The sequence below is a fragment of the Carex rostrata genome, chromosome 9 (assembly GCF_964058835.1).
Source record: "Carex rostrata chromosome 9, lpCarRost1.2, whole genome shotgun sequence".
Lineage (NCBI taxonomy): Eukaryota > Viridiplantae > Streptophyta > Magnoliopsida > Poales > Cyperaceae > Carex > Carex rostrata.
Window position 1 is genome coordinate 7,122,711 of NC_135926.1, and position 19,919 is coordinate 7,142,629.

Sequence of the window (19,919 nt, forward strand, 5' to 3'; positions counted from 1 at the left end):
TATACAATTTTTGATTCAGAGTTCAAATAGTTAATTTGAACATTAAATAGATTTCTATACAAAAATATTCTTGAAGAACAAATTTCACATTTTTTTAATCTTTTTATTTTTTTTTCAGACAGGTAAAAAATTGTTCTTCTTCGATGATTCAAAATCTTCGAAAAACATTAATTTTTCTACACATCTACAAAAATAGTAAAAAATTATAAAATATAAATTTGATCTACGAGTACATTTTAATAAATAAATTATATTAAACAGTTTGAATCGACTGTTTTGAATTTAAAAAAAAATTATAAATATAAAATAAAACAAAACTCTCACTTCAAACTCATTATACTCCAACTCGTATGATTAATATATTTTTCTCGTGTAATGAGAATATCTCATGAATATATGTTACCTTTCCCTATTACATATCTTAAATAATGTCCAAATTGATTAAAGTACCAAAAGACGTATGCATAACGCTATGAATCTAACTTAACAATATATATTTGCACCGTTTCTAATAAACGCAAATAAATTATTTTACAATTAAAAAAACTAGCTTTTATCTATTTGATCTAGTAGTAAAAACACATAACTTCTATTTAAAATTCACAAAGCGAAACTTTCTTATATGATATAAATATGAGTTTGAAAAAAAAAATTAGTAAGCTAGTTAGCTAGACATCCATCTTTCAATTTAAAAAATATATATTTTACAAGTAAATCTATAAATGATACTTTTGGATAATATATATTTAAAAGAAGAGTGATGCTTCTATGGACATAAGGACCTATTTGTAAAATGAACATATTTTTATTTTCAAAGTTCAAACAGTCGATCCGAACCGTTCATCTTGTTCTCCATATTAATATGTGCTTGGAGAAAAATGTAAATTTTGGTCTCCAAGCACATATTAATATGGAGAACAAGATGAACGGTTCGGATCGACTGTTTAAACTTTGAAAATAAAAATATGTTCATTTTACAAATAGGTCCTTATGTCCATAGAAGCCTTTGCCTTAAAAGAAAATTACTTTCCTGGACGAGGAAAGTAATTTTAGAATTTGTAAGGGTATAGATGAATTCTACCAAGCACCTCGGAGACTGACCAGAGCTATCGGAGGAAAACCCTCGATTCCTCTCCCTATAATACTCGATTCTCATCTCTTGCTGCGCGCAATCTCGCCTCTCTCGTCCGATCACCCCATTTCTCACTTTATCGCAACAAGACAATCTCCGGTGGGTCCAAACCGCTACCACAACCATGTACAGAGCCGCCGCTTCCCATCTCAGATCTCTCAAGGTTCGATCTCGCTAACCTAATAAGTTCCATTAGATCTCTCTATCCTCTCTCTGGGCTTTATTTTTCTTTGATCCAATGGTGACAATTTGTGAAATGAGGATCAACGATTGATGCTGCTTTGGTCGTTTTGTAAGGAAATATGTAGTCATCAGTATAATCAGTTGATAACTTGCAAAGTTTATCGATTAGCTGTGCCGATAGAGTGATGCCTAGTACCTAACACACAAAATCGATTGGTCAATACATAAGATGCTGATATAAGAGCAAAAGGTTTCAGTCTGTATGAACGTGTTCAATGCTCAGGGCTATTTTTTCGCTGTTTATCAAAATGCTATATAACACGACTCAGCTTAAGTTCAGCGGTTGACTAGTCAAACATGATTAGTCCTTAACTAACTCTGTTTACTAGGCTGTTACTAATTCAGTTAGATAGTTTGTTACTGTACTGTCCAGTATCTATAAACAATGAGTTGTAAATAATAGATACAAGAAAACCATGCAAATCAATTTCAATCACTCTCTGTCTTTCTGTTCTCTGTATCACACATCTATTTTGTATCTTCTCTGATCGTTTATGATATCAGAGCCATTTCACTTGTCCATAAAATTTCTTTCTTGAAATCATGGCTACAAGTAGCCTACGGGCATGTTTCTCAATTAAAAAACGTAGCTCCCCTACCTCACAGCCTACACCTCCCTCTCCAATCTTGAATGATCGAGTAATACAAATTACCATTCCCGTCTCTACAAAATTAGACAGGGACAATTTTCTTACTTGGAAATCACAAATTGAGCCAATTATCAATGAATTTGGCCTTTCACACCATCTGGATACTTCAGTGTCGCCTCCAGCAAGAAATCTGGTAATTGAAGGTGTCCCACAAATCAACCTGAGCTTCCTCTCATGGGACAAGCAAGATCAGATCTTGCTCAGATGGCTCCGTTCTTCGATCACCGAACCAGTGCTCTCTCAATACGCGACATGTCAGACTGCTGGCCAGCTTTGGACTTCACTTCACAGAGTATTTGTTGTTACTCTACAGTATATAAACAACAAGTTGTAAAGAATAGATACAAGAAAACAATGCATATCAATTTAAATCATTCTGTCTTTCTCTTCTCTGTATCACACATCTTCTTTGTATCTTTTCTGATCGTGTACTATAACTTCATATAATGTTGCTCCTTTTTATTAAAGCATATCTCATCAAGATGTATGCTATAACTATCATATCTAGACTAGTCTTCTACAAAACTAGTGAAGAAAGACTTTAAGCTAAATCACTTTTACTATAACTATGAAATTGTTGTATTTAATATAATAACTGTTTGAATCATTTTCTCCTTTCCTTCTCAGTGTGTGACATACCCTGGAAATGTGAGTGCACCAATTAGATATGCATGCACAAGTTCTGGGAATAATAGACAAGTACTCTTCCCAGAGTAATGAAAATACAAATACCTTGTGCTTCTATCTTGTACAAGACTTTTTTAAATATCTCTTTTTTTCTTCTGCGAAAAAGAAAAATATCAATGCAAGTCTATGGCAGCAAGAAATTTTCTAAATGATTTTTATTTTTCATATGGTAGCATGGTGGGCTCTTCAGGCGACTTGCTGGCGGTGAATCCTGCTACAGTCAGTTGGCAGCTCTTGATGCCCCACTGCCTGGATTCTCTCTCCCGGATACTCTGCCTGATTATGTGGAGCCCGGAAAGACCAAAATTACTACTTTGTCGAATGGTGTTAAAATTGCCTCTGAGACATCCCCGGTACGTCTCCTTTTTCCTTTCTGCTTGGGAGCTGGGAAAACTGTATGTAGGGGGTTGCTTTACTATTTTGTGACACATTGATACCAATTTATTTGATCATGTTTATTTTACCCAAACTTATTGGGTCTATTTGCACTGTTGAGGGCTTGAGGCTACTTGAGAAGGATTTAGGTTTAGGGGAGCTTTTGCTTTGCTGAACTTAGAATATGTTGTAAATTTACTAAACTGGTTGAGGCACAGATTAACTGGCTTATTCATGTTAATATTGGCTGGTTTTAGTCTCTGTTGGGTATACTATGCACCTTTTAGCTGGAAAAAATGAATTCAGTGCATTAGACACCGCTAAAATTAAATCCAGCCTCATTTTTTTTTTTTTTTTTTTTTTTTTTTTTTTTTAAGTATAAGCCTGTAAGCACACAGACCCCACTTGCAGGCCTCCAAATTAAACCCCCGAACTGAAAACCTACTGGGACTTGATGCATGAATTTGCACTATAGGAGACTTCCACTAACATGAGACTGTAGCCTCAGTGGCAATTAGGCCTCAATTTAAGTCAAATTAAGCACTAACCTCTAGTCTGTAAGTAATAATCCATTGTGAAATAATGTTTGTTGGGACTCGGTTGGTGTGGAGTGTAACTAGATCATTTTACCCTCTCAGTATACATGATCAATGTTTAATTCATCCTTTACCAGGCAGGAAGGAGAATGAAGGAAAAGAAAGTAAAGAGAATGATGCTTTGTACATACCAAAATAAATGTAATCGTGCCAAATTGACCTCCTATAAAATTGACGGAATTACATTTTGAATTGAATAAATGCACCCTTGTTATACATAATATGAAGGGAATGGCATTGACTTTATGATGAATTATTGTTGTGCAGAATCCCGTTGCCTCAATTGGGATATACATTAACAGTGGGTCAGTTTATGAGACTCCCGGCACAATGGGCGTCTCACACCTGCTAGAGAAGATGGCATTTAAGACGACAACTAACAGGAGCCACCTACGGCTAATTCGGGAGATAGAGGCGATTGGAGGGAATGTTACAGCCTCAGCTTCACGGGAACAGATGAGCTACACCTATGATGCCCTCAAGACCCACCTGCCTGCAATGGTTGAAGTGCTTGTTGATAGCGTTAGGAACCCAGCATTCCTCGATTGGGAGGTGAAAGAACAGGTATTATTCTATTTTGTTTTAGTGTTTTGATCCAATAGTTGCAATCCAGGCTGTCTGGCTTTGATGAGATGACCATGGTTAATTCTTGGATCATCCAAAATGGCTGAACCTGGCAGTATTTTTAGATGGATTTTTTTTTTCTCTGTGGTTAAGAGGAGAGGGGGAGGGTATTGAGGGGGTATTAAATTGTGATTGAGGGGGAGGGTACTGAGGGTATTAAATTGTGATTCTCTCAGTTTTTTTTATTAGTTTTTTTTCTGCTAGTTAGGACGTGATTCAACTGTAAGATGCCAACCAAACAAACTGCACCCTTTTTATTGAAGCACCATGTACCAAGATGGTACTCAATAGTTACTTCTGGTTGCGTACTCTAAATATTTGAAAGCAGATGTTAGTGTAACTGCTGTTACAAATCTATTGCCTTAGATCTTATATTTTCATGTTTTCATCCGCACTTATGTTTTAGCATAATTTCTGTCATTTTCTCTGCACTTAAACAAAAGAGTGCTAGAAATTTTTTGAGAGCTGTTCAGTTATAATTCTTTTTTTTATATTAAAACTGTAGCTAAACAAACTAAAGGCGGAGCTAGAAGAAGCAGCAGAGAACCCTCAAGGGGTACTTTTGGAGGCAATTCACTCTGCTGGCTTTTCTGGTGCACTTGCTAACCCTCTGACTGCTCCAGAATCTGCGATTAGCCAATTGGATGCAAATGTCTTGGAAGAATTTGTTTGTGTAAGAGTCATTTTAAACTAGGTTTTAGTTTATCACGGTGTTGTATGCTACTTTTATTAGGTTTTAAATATTGTGCAAATCTCATCCCAGTTGTCATTATGTAACTACCTGATCATGTAAATTTTCGATTTTAGTCTATACATAGCCAGCTTTAATTGTTGAACCTGCATGGTATTATTGTGTCAACTTCCAAAATAATCCTCTATATAAACCAGATTAACTACTGCCTTTACCTAATTCAGATCAAAATAACCTCACTTCTGCAACAAGGACTGAACTAAAGTACAGTTTAACACAAAGTTTGTCTCAACTTACTCTTAATTGCCCAATTAGGCACACACCTGCCAAGAAAAACATAAATGATAGTTAAAGAGAAGGAAAATATTTCCTGGTTCATATTAGCTCTAAAGCGGGAAACATATTCTTGCTAAATTTTGAGAAGTCTTTGTGGAACTAATATTAAATTTTTGCAGGAAAACTACATTGCACCACGTATAGTTCTAGCGGCATCAGGTGTGGACCATGAAGAGCTGTTGTCTCTCGCTGAGCCACTCTTAGGTGACCTTGCAGCAAAGCCACTCCCCCAGGAGCCAAAGTCCGTCTATGTCGGTGGTGACTACAGACATCAAGCTGATCCTTCGGTTTGTTTCATCTTTTGTATCAATTCAATTGAACATCATTGTGCATGAAATGCCATTTTATTTAGGATACATGATATTGTCCTGCCTTGAGACCTTTTTATATTCTCTTCTAGTGGTTATTTTGCTTCATGTTGTCTTTTTCTTTGGGGAAGAGTTTGGTTGGACGGCTAGGGAGTATTATTGTGGTGCTTGGTGGCTTGTATTAAACCATTGGTGTATTAAATGGTACTTGTGCTTGTGGTGCTCGGTGGAATCTTATATTAATCATTAGTGTATTAAATGATATATTTGCTTGGCCTGGTCATTATTGTGTATGGTTCCTCATGAAGATGTTCCGTTGGTAATCAGTTGGAAGTTGCTGCATGTGACCTGAACGAAACAATTAACATAAAATAAAAGCATATAATAAAAACGAGTGTTTCTGTTTTTTTATTATGGTATTCTCAGCCAAACTTCTAAACTTTACTTTTTGATGTAATTGGGTAAAATAGAGCACGCATGTAGCCCTAGCTTTTGAGGTGCCTGGTGGTTGGCGCAAAGATAAGGATGCCATGACTCTCTCAGTCCTTCAGGTATGGAAAAACAAAATAAAAGTATCCGTAATTCCCATTTTTATGTAATACGCATTATCGTCTTTGCCATTTATCCTTTGTTAAAGCTCTTAACCTTCATTTATGCAATTAAAATGTGATGTAAACTAATTGTACCACTTACCAAACCCAATAAAGTGAAATAATTCTTATTCTGACTTCAGTTCTGCAAAATGAAAACAAGTCAATGTAAAATAGTAAACAAACAACAGAAAGTTGGTGAAATTGGCACTGGACCTTGTGATGACAGAAAATATGGCAACGCTAAATCAGTACACTTATTTTTTATTCTAAGATGTGTGGAACTCTGTCGTTTTAAATAGACTTTAATGGGAGGAGGTGGCTCGTTTTCTGCTGGTGGCCCTGGAAAAGGAATGCACTCCCGGCTGTGTAAGTTATTCTTTTTTGGTTGTTGTACCTTTTTTTTTTTTGATAACTCAATTAGTCGCAACCCGAATGCAAGTTGTGCATGCACTTTTCTCTGTTGAAGCATAGATATCAATGCTTGCATACATGCATACCATTTGATCTGCACCATGGGTTGTCTATTACTTTAAAAATGCTGGAGCTATGCATATATGGTACTTGAGCAATTTCTCAACTGGAACCATGGTAAATAGCTAGATGAAGCATTTAAATTTTCTTCCTCAAACGATTTTATAGAGTGCACTTTATGACCTGCAAGTGAAGCACATATATTTAATATAAACTTTTTAGGATTTACTTAAGTTCCTAATGTCAATAAATTTTGATCCTTTCTTCTTTTTTTCTTTGCCCCAGATCTACGGGTGTTGAATGAGTTCTCACAGGTTCAGTCATTTTCTGCCTTCAATAGCATTTACAATAATACTGGCATTTTTGGAATCCATGCAACAACTGTAAGTTCTGTTTTCTTTAATTTGTGTCCTTACTTTTACATCTTGTAATTGGGAATAGGGTTTTAAGAATTTACGTGTCCCATTAATTTAGAAATCACCGGCATCTTATATTTACATTTAATAAATGTCTATTACTTTGCGATTAGCATCCAACTATGGCTTAGGCTGAAATGTTAACAAGCTCCATTATGTGTTGACAAATCGATCCATGACTGTATAAAAAAATTTCTTCTGTAATATTCAATTTAACTAAAATCTAGCAAAATAGATCGAAGTGCTAAGTTTCAAGTTTATATGGAATTATGGTGAATATAATTTGGTTTAGTCTGATATGAAAAAGATCCAGGCAAATGGTCATTTTTGTTGTAACATTGTTTCAGTGGTTTAGTGTGCAGTTTGCAAATTACTTGGAAAAATATGGGAGGTATATTTAATTGCAAATATTATAAATAGTGCGTGTTTGCATATTAAAGACTTGTACCATTCACTGGTAATGTTATCCAACAATAAAGATACAGTTGTAATTCAATAGATTCTTACCAAATTAGTGTCTCCAATTTGCAATGGTCATTCTAGCTATATAAGAAATATTATAAAGAACCGTTTCAATAAAGAATGCTAAGATTTATTAATGATATTTTGTTAGTAATTTTATTATTTCTTAATATTGATCCAAATTATTTTGATCTCTATTACTAAAAATAGTGAAACTTTATTAAAATAATCGGTTTTCAATGTTGGTTAGACCTTAAACTCAGGTCAATAATATGAGGTTTTTCTTCTTTTTTATTCTGTCTATACCTGATATGAGAATTGTCGCTTACAATATTGAAGTACATTTTTAATACAATAACCTCAAGAGTGGCTTCATTGTATCTGTTTTCTTTTTGCCAAAATATTTAGGGCTCAGAATTTGCCCCTAAAGCTGTAGATTTGGCAGTTAGAGAGTTCCTATCTGTTGCCACTCCAGGACAAGGTATGACCTCCCTTCTTTTTCTGTAATAATTTATATTCTTGGTACATTTCTTTTCCCTGTACAATTCTTAATGAATTCCTTCTATTATTTTCTGGATCAGTGGACCAGGCACAGCTGGATCGTGCCAAAAAGTCTACTAAGTCAGCTATTTTGATGAACCTGGAGTCCAGAGTATGTCTCTACTTATGTATATTTTCTATTTGTTTGTACCTTTTGTGTTTTCTAGTGAGCATATAATTTGGATTATTTTTAATAATTTTGTCTTTGCCTTCTGTGTAGAGTGTAGCCTGTGAAGATATTGGAAGGCAGATTTTGACTTATGGTGAAAGGTAAGCCATTTTCCCAGAAGAGGTCATGCTAACATTAGTTGCAAGTCTGCTCTTTTGAATTCTAATTCACCATAAGGTTGCTTTTCATGTTGATTAAGATAAATAGAAGATTCAGTCTCAAACCAAATAATTACTGGAGTAGGGTTAAAATGCCCCCCATTGTTTTTGTGCCCCAATCATGCCTCACATCCTTATCTCTGTTTTCAAATCCAAACAGTCGGTCTGAACTGCTTAACATGATCTCCATATTAAAATGTGCCTAGCGACCAATTTTGTTTTTTTTTTAGAATTTTTTACTAATTTTTTAGATAGGTACAAGATCACTGTTTTTGGATGGTCCAAAATCTTCCGAAAAACAGTGATTTTGTATTTATCTAAAGAATAGTAAAAAAATTCCAAAAAATATAAAAATTGGTCTCCAAGAACATTTTAATATGGAGATTGAGCGGTTCAGATTGACTATTGGACTTTGAAAACGGAGATAAGGATGTGAGGCATGATTGGGGCATTTTAACCCCACTCTAATTACTGTTCAAATTAACTGTCCTTATTATTTTGGTGCAATTATGTATGCCCATGCCAAAAGTCAAGGTGTCATTTTATAATCCTTTGAAGCCTAAGTTTAAATGTCAAAATGTACCTCCGAAAGATGGAACCTCTGCCTCTTATCTCTTTAGGCCCTGTTCGGCAGCAAAACGCAAATTACTGTTCACGTGGGGAAAAAAAAATTCAATCAGACCGAATATTTTTTTCCCATGTGAACAGTATTTTTCAGTTCAAAATTTTTAATTCCTATTCCCAATAGGGCTGCCGAACAGGGCCTAATCAGTGAAAAACAGTGGGAAAGGAGTAATTTGGACATCTTTTAAAGAAAATAAGGATACTGTTGGATAGTGAGATTTTGCATTTTTTTTTTTTTTTTTTATGGGGCATAATTGAAATATCCTTTATTCTGATGCAGGAAACCTGTGGATAATTTCCTGAAAGCAATAGATGCTGTAACATTGAAAGATATAAGTTCACTTGCTGAAAAGATGATTTCTTCTCCTCTTACCATGGCCTCATGGGGTGATGGTATGTTAATTGTCCTTTAACAACTGTTGCAACTCTTTCTTAACCTTGACATTTCTTTCTGGTGTTCTCTTGTGAAATGAAAACTATCAGCGCATCTTTAAGGAATGACAAAAATAATCTATAATATAACCTCATAACATACTTGGGCGTGTTTGAATTTTTGGGAAGAAAATTGTATGGGAAGTGTATTTGGAGACATGGCAGGGACATTTTGTAAAGTTACGAGCGAAAATTTATCTGTTGGATGGGTGCGTATGAAATTTCCCATGATGCTTTTTGAATATCTATTTGTGACATTTTTTTTTTCTTTTTCAGTTATTCATATGCCGAGCTATGAATCTGTCAGCCGCAAGTTCCACGCCAAATGAGTTCCTTGAACTTTTGTTGTTTTTGTTTCCTTTTTCTTGTCATTTTAGAAAATTCAAATGGTTTCTTTTGTTTAGTGCCCTGTTTGTGAGGGGGAGTGGGTTAATAAAGACCACAAAGGATAAGAAAAGGTCCAACTGGATTGGTCAATTGGTAATATACTTGGACAGATTTAATTTCTTAGAAATCTCTGTTGTATATCATTTTTGCAATTGCTAACAGTCGGAACTAAATAAGTATATTTGAATCCAGAACGTTACAGATAATGAATTTGCAATTTCTTTTAGCAAAACAGGCTGAGATACTGCAGTATCTGATGATGTTATATGCACTGTTCAAATTTCTGCCTTGAATTATTGTTCTGTTGAATGTGAAATCAATTCATTTCAAATTTTCGTGCTTGCGTCTGCTAATTGTGGTAGGAATTGTAGTCTTTTGCACTAAAATAGCTTTGGTTGTAATTTCATGTGTAGCTTGGAATTAATCCGGTTTTTAGTGTTTTAATAAGCAATGATGGATAATAGAAACATGCATAGTTACCTTTAATCTTTTGTCATATTTTTCTTGGTATGTATGATATAAGAAAAAAAAGGATTGAAATGAACTCTTTGTGACAGCTAGGTTTTATCTCTTGTCAAATTAATATTATTTCCCACAGTTCTACGGGAGTCTAACAGGAATCTTAAGTTTCAATTTGGGGTGTTCATCAGGTCGGTTTAATGGGTTTTAAATTGAACCGAGAGAATTCAGTTTAAATGGTTGGTTTTTCTGGTTAAATGATTTGGTTTGGTTCATTTTTTAAGACCAGTTTAATACTTTGGTTTGGTTCGGGTCGGTTTGCTTTTTTATTATCCAATAAAAGTTTAATTTGCCTATTTTAATTCGGTTTGGAGTGAGGTTCGATGAACACCCCTAGTTTCAATTGCAAGGAAGTTATAACCTGTAACTCGTTTATAATATATATGGCTCAGAACTAGAAGCCCCATTATATCCCAGTAACATTCTTTCCATTTCCATCAGAGAGCTTTTAAAATGAAACTAACATCTTACCCGTGCGTTGCAACGGAAACAAATTATTTCATTATAAAATATTATAAAATAAAGAAGATCAAGCGTTTCATTATTTCATTATTTGCGTGACCTTTTTGAAAATCAACCGTTCAAATACGTGCTGCACAAATCTCAAAGCAATAATAATACTAATACGATACGGATACAGCGATACGACAATTTTCAAAAATGAAGGATACGATACGGCTATTAATATATATATATATATATATATTTATTATTTTATATATGATATTTATATAATTATAATTTAAATCAAATTTGTAGAGAAAAATAGTTAAATACTATATTTATCTACAAGATAACACATGTGAACTCTAGTGTAGTGGTAAGAATTTTAGCACCAACAGAAGCTAACTGGGTTCGAATCCCGCCTTCAGCAGAAAAAAAGGGTGCGCGGTGCACAGGCTCAGTCCGCAGGCGCCGTGCGTGGTTCAGAAGTGCAATCCACGAGTGCGGCGCGCGGTCTACAGGCTCTGAGATCATATGCGGCGCGACCAGTGCACGCTTAAGTGTTGAAGCATTGCCAACCAATTTTTTTTGTTAAATAATAAAAAGGAACAACTACTAAGAACTTCGAAGTCTTAACACCCCTCACATACAATAAAGACATTCTTGTGCTGTTATTACTGACAAAGAAAAAATCTCAATAACTCTAGAATACCTACTTTAGCATGTACTCCAGATACTGACAAAACCCTGACACCAACACAAAATGGTGCACCATTTTCATAATTCAGATCCAGTGCGGTACCCTAACGTGTACAATGAGATCTGCATCATCTGTTTTAAAGCGGACCCCCCCTACAAAGAAGAGTAACCAAAGGAACAACCGTTTATGGAGATGCCGCCTTGCTCGGGTTGTAGCGTTTTCATGTAGCATTTGGACCCACGAGATTTATTTATTTTTTTCCTCTTCTCCTCGGGTAGTGATTCCATTGAGCACTCTGAGAAACCTCGCCTCTCAAACCTGTTACCAGTTAGCACACATGGGTTCATCCATTTCAGTTTCAATTACCATAACTACATTTATACTAACTGCAAATTTAGCAAGCCAATTCATAAAAAGAAAAAAGAGTTTGTGTTCATGTTATGGTAGAAAAGCAAGTTGGTTGAGATTCGTGCCAATTTTTCAGTTTATCTAAAGAAAAGAATCTGAGACCTCTGAGATTTCTCAAATTTTCAGTTTATCTAAAGCCAGGCCAATTTTTTTTGCAGTGTCTATTTGGAATGCAGGGGGGGCAGTATTATTATGCTTTGAGATCCGTGAGGAAAATATTTGAACGGTCCAGATTTTCCAAAGATCATCTCAAAGTTTGAGATATCTCAGAGGATGAGAATTCGTTTGCCTTTTAGGCAGTTAAAGGAGGACTTGGTCACATAAGGAATGATTAAAAACTTGGTTCAAGGTCAAATAAAAATTGGTGATTTCATTTTTTTCTTTTTTCTTTGGAAAGTTACAAATAAGCATTTGTTCATTGGTTTCAGCAGAAAACAGTTCTGATCCTTTCATTAGGCACAGATGAACAGAGTTGCACTTGAAGCACAAAAGCTACAAGTCACAATTACTTGAAGCAAGAAAAAATACCAGTCCAAGGCACGCGTAGTAAGCAGGAAAAGCCTCTCCAGTCCAAGAGATGCAGCCTTCTTTTCAATATAATCTGACAAATAAAAAACTTTATGTTTTGGTCTATATAATATCAAAAAAATATTAATAAAAAAATTAGAAAGATAAAAAGTTTTATTCTTTGTATTTTTTGATAAAAAAAATTAAACTTTGTATTAACAAAGAAAAAGTATTTCTCATATTAAACTACATTTCTTTTAGTTCCGATTTTTTTGTTGTATATGCTTAATATTCTCATTCTAATAGCAGACTTAATTTGAAATGTATACATTTCATTCCAAATTCAAAAAAGAAGAGACCAACAATCCAACCTTTTTAGTTAATCTATTGGAATATTCAATAACCAATTAAAGAGCAAAGGAATAACCAGAGAGAGAGAGAGCTACCGAGAAGCTTATCTCCTTGACCAGTTCCACGACATTCAGGAGATACCGCAAAGGCGGCAACCTCGGCACATTTATCAGAAAGAAAAGGGAACAGTGCTGCACATGCTATCAATGATCCATCTCTTTCCACCACTACATAGTTTCCAATTGACGCAACCAGCTGTACCAGTTTTAAACAGTGTTAACGCTATGAGTACCACATATTTTTATAAATAAATCAATGGATCAAGAAGAAAACCTCGTCATCCGTTCGGTAAATTAAAGCACCAGAATCTTCTAGAGGTTTCAAAAGTAGCTTGATTCCTGCTATATCACCCTCTGTTGCTATCCTTGCTCCTTCGTACATATCACTAAAGTCATAAATGATAATTAGTAAGGAACTATAGTCCACTCCCAGTTTCCCAACAAAAGAAAGTACAGAAAAAAAAAAATCAAGTTACAATTTACAAATCGTGTAGTGGTAAAAAGCCTAGTGTACTGAGTCTCAGTTCATGCAATCAAAATCAAACATTAGAGCTGCGAAAGAGAAATTCAAGAGCAGCAACTTATGGTCTTAACAGATTAATAGGGTTATTTGGTGAGTGAGGCTATGGTACTATGCATAGCGCGGATTGGTCCGTACTATGAATCAATATCTATGCTTTTGAAGTTCAAATAGTCGATCTTAGCCATTCAACATGATCCCCATATGAAAATATACTTGCAGACTAAATGTTACATTTTTTACAATTTTTTTACTATTTTTTTAGATAGTTAGAAAATCACTACTTCAGAATCATCTAGAATTTTTAGATCAAGAGATTTTCTGCCTATCTAAAAAAATAGTAAAAAATAGTAAAAAAAATGTAAAATTTGATCTACAAGTATATTTTCTTATGGGGATCATATTGAACAGTTCAGATTGGACTTTCAAAATGGAGACATTGATCCATAGCACGTACCAATCCACGCTGTGCATAGTACCATAGCTTCACTCTTATTTGGTGCATAGTTTAAGAGCCCAAACAAGGACCTCACTGTTCTATAGTAACTGTTCATGGGTCTGGTACAAGGAAATAAGTCCCTATTTGGTTCTTATCCAGGTGCTTTGCCAAATGATCCCTCCTCTAGCTAAGTACAAGTTTTTTTCTTACGTATGCACCAGGTAATTAGTTGAATATATATATACCTGGCAACCATAGTACCCACTCCATCCCTGGTAAATAGCTCCAGTAGTAACGCTCCATGGCGTCTCCCATCTACCAAATGCACTCTCTGGACCCCACCCTACAAAACCCAAGAAACCAATCAAGCATTGTATAGTTAGTAGAGCGAGGCTATGGTACTATGCATAGCGCAGATTGATCTGTACTATGGATCAATTACTCTTGCAATGTCCAAAAAGTTGATCCGAATTGTTCAACATGATCACCATATGAAAGTGTACTTGTAAATCAAAATAGATGTTTAACTTTTGTACTATTTTTTTTAGATAGGTAGAAAAAGATGATCTAAAGATTCTAGACCATTCAAGAGTAGTGATTTTTGACATGTCCAAAAAAAAAATAGTAATTTTTTTTTCTAAAAAATATAAAATTTAGTATGCAAGTACATTGTCATAAGATCATGTTAAACGGTTCAGATCGACTGTCTAGACTTTGAAAACAGAAATATTGATCCATAGCATGGACCAATCCGCGCTATGCATAGTACAGCCTCACTCTAGTCAATAAATAAAGACAAATTAACTAGGTAAGGAAAGACCCTATATAACCAAGACTCCTCTACCTGACAAACAAAAGCAGCAGCAGTCAATTCAGAGAAGTAACCATTCAACCTACTTTGCCTCTCTTCACCACCTATAGCGAATCCCTGTTGACCTCCAGTCCACAACCCATTTCCATTATCAAACCCGACTCCATTTTGAAATCTGGCATTATATGCTCTGACCCGGTTAAAGAGATCACTAGTACCAGTACTTGCAGTTGAACTCTTGTTAACATATGTTGCTGCCGTAGGGCTCTGCTCCGCTCTCTTTCGGATCAACATGTCGGCATCTTGTAGTGTCATGAAGCGAATCAGACGATTATTCTCATCAGATATCTCACCATCTATTATACATATCAGTTTTTCGGCCTGTAGTGCCAGAGCACTTGCAGTTGCCACCTCGTATGTGCTGTACTTGTTTGGTACATGAAATACATTAGTAAAATAGAAAACTATCAACTACAAAGTATCACTCAATTCATCAACTCTACTCACAAATACTAGAAAAGAAAACAATGAGTAGGAATAAAATGCCCCACTGTTTTTGTGCCCCAATCATACCTCACATGATCTCCATATAAAAATGTGCTTGGAGACCAAAATTTATATTTTTTGGGGAATTTTACTTTTTGGTTTTAGATAGGTACAAAATCACCATTTTTGGATGGTCCAGAATCTTCTGAAAAAAGAGTGATTTTATACCTATCTAAAAAAAATAGTAAAAAATTTCCAAAAAATATAAAATTTGGTCTCCAAGCACATGTTTATATAGAGATCATGTTGAGCGGTTCTGATCGACTATTTGGGCTTTGAAATCAGAGATAAGGATATGAGGCAATGGGACATTTTAACCCTACTCAGAAAATAATAGGAGGAATCAAAGAAAATGTGCGTACTTGCAGTTAAGAATCTCGCCTGAGCTCGCATATCCCAAGTTGCTAACAACTACAATACAGTCTCGCTCCAATCTCTCTTTGATGCTCTCCACATTTATCTTTTTCACTAAACCGGTTGCTCCAAAATCAACACCTTCAACTACACCCCTTCTCTAACAACCCAAAATATACATTCAAACACAGAGAAACAGTATAAGGATGAGTGAGGCTATGGTACTATGCATAGCGCACTTTGGTCCGTACTATGGATGCATATCTCCATTTTCAAAGTCCAACTGTTGATCTGAACCACTCAAATGATTTTTATTTGAAGATGAACTTGGAGGCCAAAATTTATATTCTTTTAGATGGGAGAAAATCACTACTTTCGGATGGTCCAAAATCTTTAAATCAAGTGATATTGTACCTATTTAAAAAAATAGTAAAAAGTATCCAAAAAATGTAAAATTTGGCCTCCAAGTTCATTTTTCAATGGAGATTGTGATGAACGGTTCGGATCTACAATTTGGACTTCGAATATGAAGGTATGGATCCATAGTACGGACAAAAGTGCGCTATGCATAGTACCATAACCTCACTCGTATAAGGTTTACTTAACTTCTAACAAAAAATGGTGAGACAGAAGCAAAGTTCAAGAGGCACCACAAAAAATGTACTTGGAGGCCAAATTTTATATATTTTTTTTAATTTTTTTACTATTTTTTTGGATAGGTAGAAAATCACTACTTTCGAATGGTCCAAGATCTAAAAAATGTAAAATTTGGCCTCCAACTGCATTTTCATATAAAGATTGTGATGAACGGATCGGATCAATTATTTGGACTTCGAAAATGAAGATATGGATCCATAGTACGGACCAAAGTGCGCTATGCACAGTATGATATCCTTCACTCATACAAGTTACTTAACTTTTTCTAAAAAAGAAAATGGTGAGAAAGAAGAGAAAAAAAGAGGCACCACACCTTAGCAGCGAGGAAATTGCCACTTGCTACTGCTACGCCAAGTTCATGCCACCGGCTGTTATCTCCATGCCGGCGCAAATTCAACATGGGCGGGCCTGGGGACAGTTTGGCCTCTATTGTCAGACGTACTCTCCCTGCTGCTACTACAGCAGCTTCTAGAGATTCGCTATCAGTGATTCTATATGGGCCCACATACTTCCCCTCACTTCCTCTCTGCTTCAAGATATTATCTATTTGCACCCATGTCCCCGGAACAATCACAAATCTGATCCCCAGTCCATGTAGCAGTGAAATATCCTATTATACAAAAAAAATTATGTATAATTGGATTTTTATTTGGTGAGAGATTAGACAAAATTGATATTCGATATTTAACTTTCAACTTAACAAACAATGTTAGAGAAATGTCAGTGGTTGAAGGTTTTGGCACAGTAGGTGCTCAATGAAATGTCCAAGAAAAGGAAACATGGTCCTTTGAACATTAAATAACAAGCAAGTCATTCTATACAATTTACTCCAAACGAGGACAAAAGCCAGTTTAAACAATTTTTGTTCTGAAAAGCATGGTTCATACTTAGCAGTTGGCACATAAAACCCAAAATAATTAAAAAAAAAATTAATTGGGATAGTTAGAAACAAGTAATTAGGTTGGAGTAAAAAAAATGTACTATAAGATATTCCCGGAAACATTCTGCTACTCTCTTCCAATTATGAAATCTTTATCTATATTAAATATAGATAAAATGCATCTGATTGGGTGCTAAAGATTCATGATTGAACCTAGATTTTATGAACTGAATGATAAAATGTTTGATTTAATACACTTGAGGTTAAAAAAAAATCAGAAATTTTTTTTGTTTTGTAATAGGAGTATTTTATTAGTCGTAATAGTCTATTATGACTAAAAATAATATGTTCCCAGAATTGATAAATTAGTATTAAATTACAATCCAAGAAGTGATAAATACTTGGGCATCGATTTGTAAACCTACTATTTGCTGGGTCCAGATTCCCTAAAGTTTGAGATTGCATCCGAACCGTCCAATCAGAATCCAGGCCAATACGGTGCGAGGTGGAATGCACAGGGCCCTTTTAATATCTGTGCCAAAACAGATCGGACAGTTCGGATTAAAACCCAAAATTTGGGGTATTTTTAAGGGATCCGAATTCCTATTTGCCAAGATGACAAGTCAAAGTAATACCTGGAGAATGGTGTCTAAATGGGGGCTATCCATAATCTCACCAGAGATAACAACAACAAAGGTGCTTCCTCTGTGGCCTCTTATATACGGCCAAGCCTGTCTAAACCAATCCACAAATCGTGCCTCCTCTCTCACATCTCCTTGCTTTGTTGACATGTAACTATCCGAATCCGCATCAAAAGCAGATTCTATTCTCATAACTCTACGCCCAATAACTCTTTTGCCCGTGCCTGATTTGGCAAAAGAGATGAGTTGAGCGCCATTTTTCCTTCTAGGGGAGTGATAGGAGGGAAATACTCCCCTGACGAACTGGGACCCGCAAGTAACCATTTGAGACTGAGAATCCGATATTAACAACTTGCCAATAAAAAGAAAAAAGATATCAAATCAAGTAGTGTTCATGCAACCTTCTCAAATATCTATTGAGCTTGTAATAAGAAAAGGTAAAACATACATTCTGAAATATCACATGTGTGTGTCTTCTTTGCTTCTTCAGTAGTGCTAATTCCAACTGCCGAATCTGAATTTGTATTGTATTTGTCAGTGAAATTAGCCAATTATGCTTCAAGAAAGGAGAAAGAGAAGAGAATATAAGTCAGATACCAGATTCCAAATTGATATCAGACAACTTAATCAGAATAATTTAAACAAAGTTTGGAATTTTTCATTTCAGCCGGTTTGGTCATAACTAGATGTTTAAGTCTCAAACTATCCTTGGATGAAAACCAATAAAATACTGGTAAGGTTGAGTGAGTCAGTGAGAGTTTTCCGGATGACTGGTAATAGCAGGGGCGGATCCAGGATTTCTGTCAGGGTAGGGCACTAATCGGATTCAAATTATTTAATCGGGTTCAAACCCATTAACTAATCAGGTATGCTAACTGATTTCTTCTCGCAAGAGATAGAAATGGAAGATCGCTGGATGAGCGCTTCTTCAGAACTGAGAGGATGCTTTAATCAATCCAATCCAATTTTAAATCACCTTAGGCTAAACAAAATAGGGGTTAATTTCTAAGCAGTTTTTATTTTGCCAGTTTAATCTCTTTTCTGTTGCAGTAAAATAGTGCCAAACAGGAAACTGGTATAATGTTGCCCAATTACCTTTCTTGTAGTGAAATTTTGATTTATGAATGAAATTATTTCCACAGACTTTGAATAAAAAAAGCTCATATGACCAATCAGCCCACTTAGTTATCCTATCTGTCAACGAGCTCATCACAAAAGGGCAATGGATTTTCTATATGACATGATTTCTAAAAAGCATCAGCCTGATATCGTGAATAACACCCTTATTTGAGGGCTGTGAAAGAAAGATGAAATTGAGAACACTGGTGCGATTCAAGCACTAGTTCAAGATGAAATTGTCTAAAGGGTGTGAGTCGAAGGTCGTGACTTAGAATACTTTTATAAATGGATTACGCAAGATAGTCAATTCAACCAGAAATTCAATTCAAGCATCAAACCTAAGGTTGACACGATCTCCTCTGAATTCTGATCCTCTCTGACTCTAGGACTGTGGTCTCCTCTCTGTACGAACTCGCGATCGATTCTAAGCGAGAGCGGGCGACTCAGGGACTGGCGCGAATTGTTTCTCTCGGAGGCGGAGGAGTTTGTCTCTAGCGAAGTATCTTTTTTGAGTTTCAGCGGAGGCAGGAGCTAGGAGCGTGCTGAACTACAGAACTAGTGCTTATCTTGACTGGGCCGTATTATTTTTGGGCCAGGGTTAGGCACCAGACTAAATGGCACATGTACAGAACTGCTGTAGTGGCCTTAAAAAAAAAAAAAAAAAATCAAATTCAGGGTAGGCACTTGCCTCCCCTGAGCCTTTATGGACCTGCTCCTGAAAATTAGGTTATGCTTAAGTTCTGATATTAAAAAGTGAAAACTCAATATGAGCACATGCTTACCAGAAAACATAAACTTATAAATTATATTTATGAGCTGATATGATATACATGCAATTACATGTGAATTTAAACTTCACATTCGAATTTATCCAAAATTGGCACAAAATTAAGAAAAATGCCCCAAATTGACTCTCAAAATACAACAAATTGTAATTGTACCCCTCAATTCAGAAAACAACTATAGCTAGAATTAACTGAAGCAACTCGTGCTAGAGAAAAGCATCGTACCGAGATGAGCAACAGTAAAGATTGTACCGGGAAGCGGCGCTACGGCCTACGACGAGGCGC

The 19,919-nt window shown here is 35.5% G+C and overlaps 2 protein-coding genes across 3 annotated transcripts; one reads left to right on the plus strand and one right to left on the minus strand.

Annotated features, from left to right (window-relative positions):
• The first annotated feature begins 1,060 nt into the window (after positions 1-1,060).
• Positions 1,061-10,126, plus strand: LOC144559436 (mitochondrial-processing peptidase subunit alpha-like). The gene is made up of 13 exons (XM_078308461.1): positions 1,061-1,295; positions 2,886-3,065; positions 3,951-4,247; positions 4,813-4,980; positions 5,454-5,621; positions 6,113-6,193; positions 6,535-6,601; positions 6,992-7,089; positions 7,993-8,065; positions 8,166-8,236; positions 8,345-8,394; positions 9,356-9,468; positions 9,784-10,126. The coding sequence occupies exons 1-13, from the start codon at positions 1,257-1,259 to the stop codon at positions 9,834-9,836; spliced, it is 1,458 nt and encodes a 485-aa protein (XP_078164587.1). The 5' UTR covers positions 1,061-1,256; the 3' UTR covers positions 9,837-10,126.
• A 1,350-nt stretch (positions 10,127-11,476) lies between these two features.
• LOC144559338 (putative amino-acid acetyltransferase NAGS1, chloroplastic) lies at positions 11,477-19,895 on the minus strand. 2 transcript variants are annotated; one of them, XM_078308353.1, is made up of 11 exons: positions 19,860-19,895; positions 18,179-18,244; positions 17,725-18,081; positions 16,523-16,819; positions 15,561-15,712; positions 14,686-15,073; positions 14,087-14,184; positions 13,157-13,268; positions 12,919-13,078; positions 12,494-12,566; positions 11,477-11,875 (listed from the first exon to the last, which is right to left on the minus strand). In XM_078308353.1, exons 3-11 carry the CDS (start codon positions 18,052-18,054, stop codon positions 11,710-11,712), a joined length of 1,776 nt encoding a protein of 591 aa, XP_078164479.1. In that variant the 5' UTR covers positions 18,055-18,081; positions 18,179-18,244; positions 19,860-19,895; the 3' UTR covers positions 11,477-11,709. The 2 variants fall into 2 exon arrangements, with proteins under 2 accessions (XP_078164479.1, XP_078164477.1); XM_078308351.1 differs by lacking the exon at positions 19,860-19,895 and adding an exon at positions 19,188-19,360.
• Between the last annotated feature and the right edge of the window lie 24 nt (positions 19,896-19,919).

Bases quoted from the DNA above. Each gene is read 5' to 3' on its own strand.
- LOC144559436 (XM_078308461.1), top strand. From the start codon at position 1,257: ATGTACAGAGCCGCCGCTTCCCATCTCAGATCTCTCAAG. The intron at 1,296-2,885 runs GTTCGATCTCGC...TTCATATGGTAG, and splicing joins CCCATCTCAGATCTCTCAAG to CATGGTGGGCTCTTCAGGCG. The intron at 4,248-4,812 runs GTATTATTCTAT...TTAAAACTGTAG, and splicing joins ATTGGGAGGTGAAAGAACAG to CTAAACAAACTAAAGGCGGA.
- LOC144559338 (XM_078308353.1), bottom strand. From the start codon at position 18,054: ATGGTTACTTGCGGGTCCCAGTTCGTCAGGGGAGTATTTCCCTCCTAT. The intron at 16,820-17,724 runs GTATTACTTTGA...TTTGTATAATAG, and splicing joins ATTTAGACACCATTCTCCAG to GATATTTCACTGCTACATGG. The intron at 13,269-14,086 runs GTATATATATAT...TTATGACTTTAG, and splicing joins GTGGGTACTATGGTTGCCAG to TGATATGTACGAAGGAGCAA.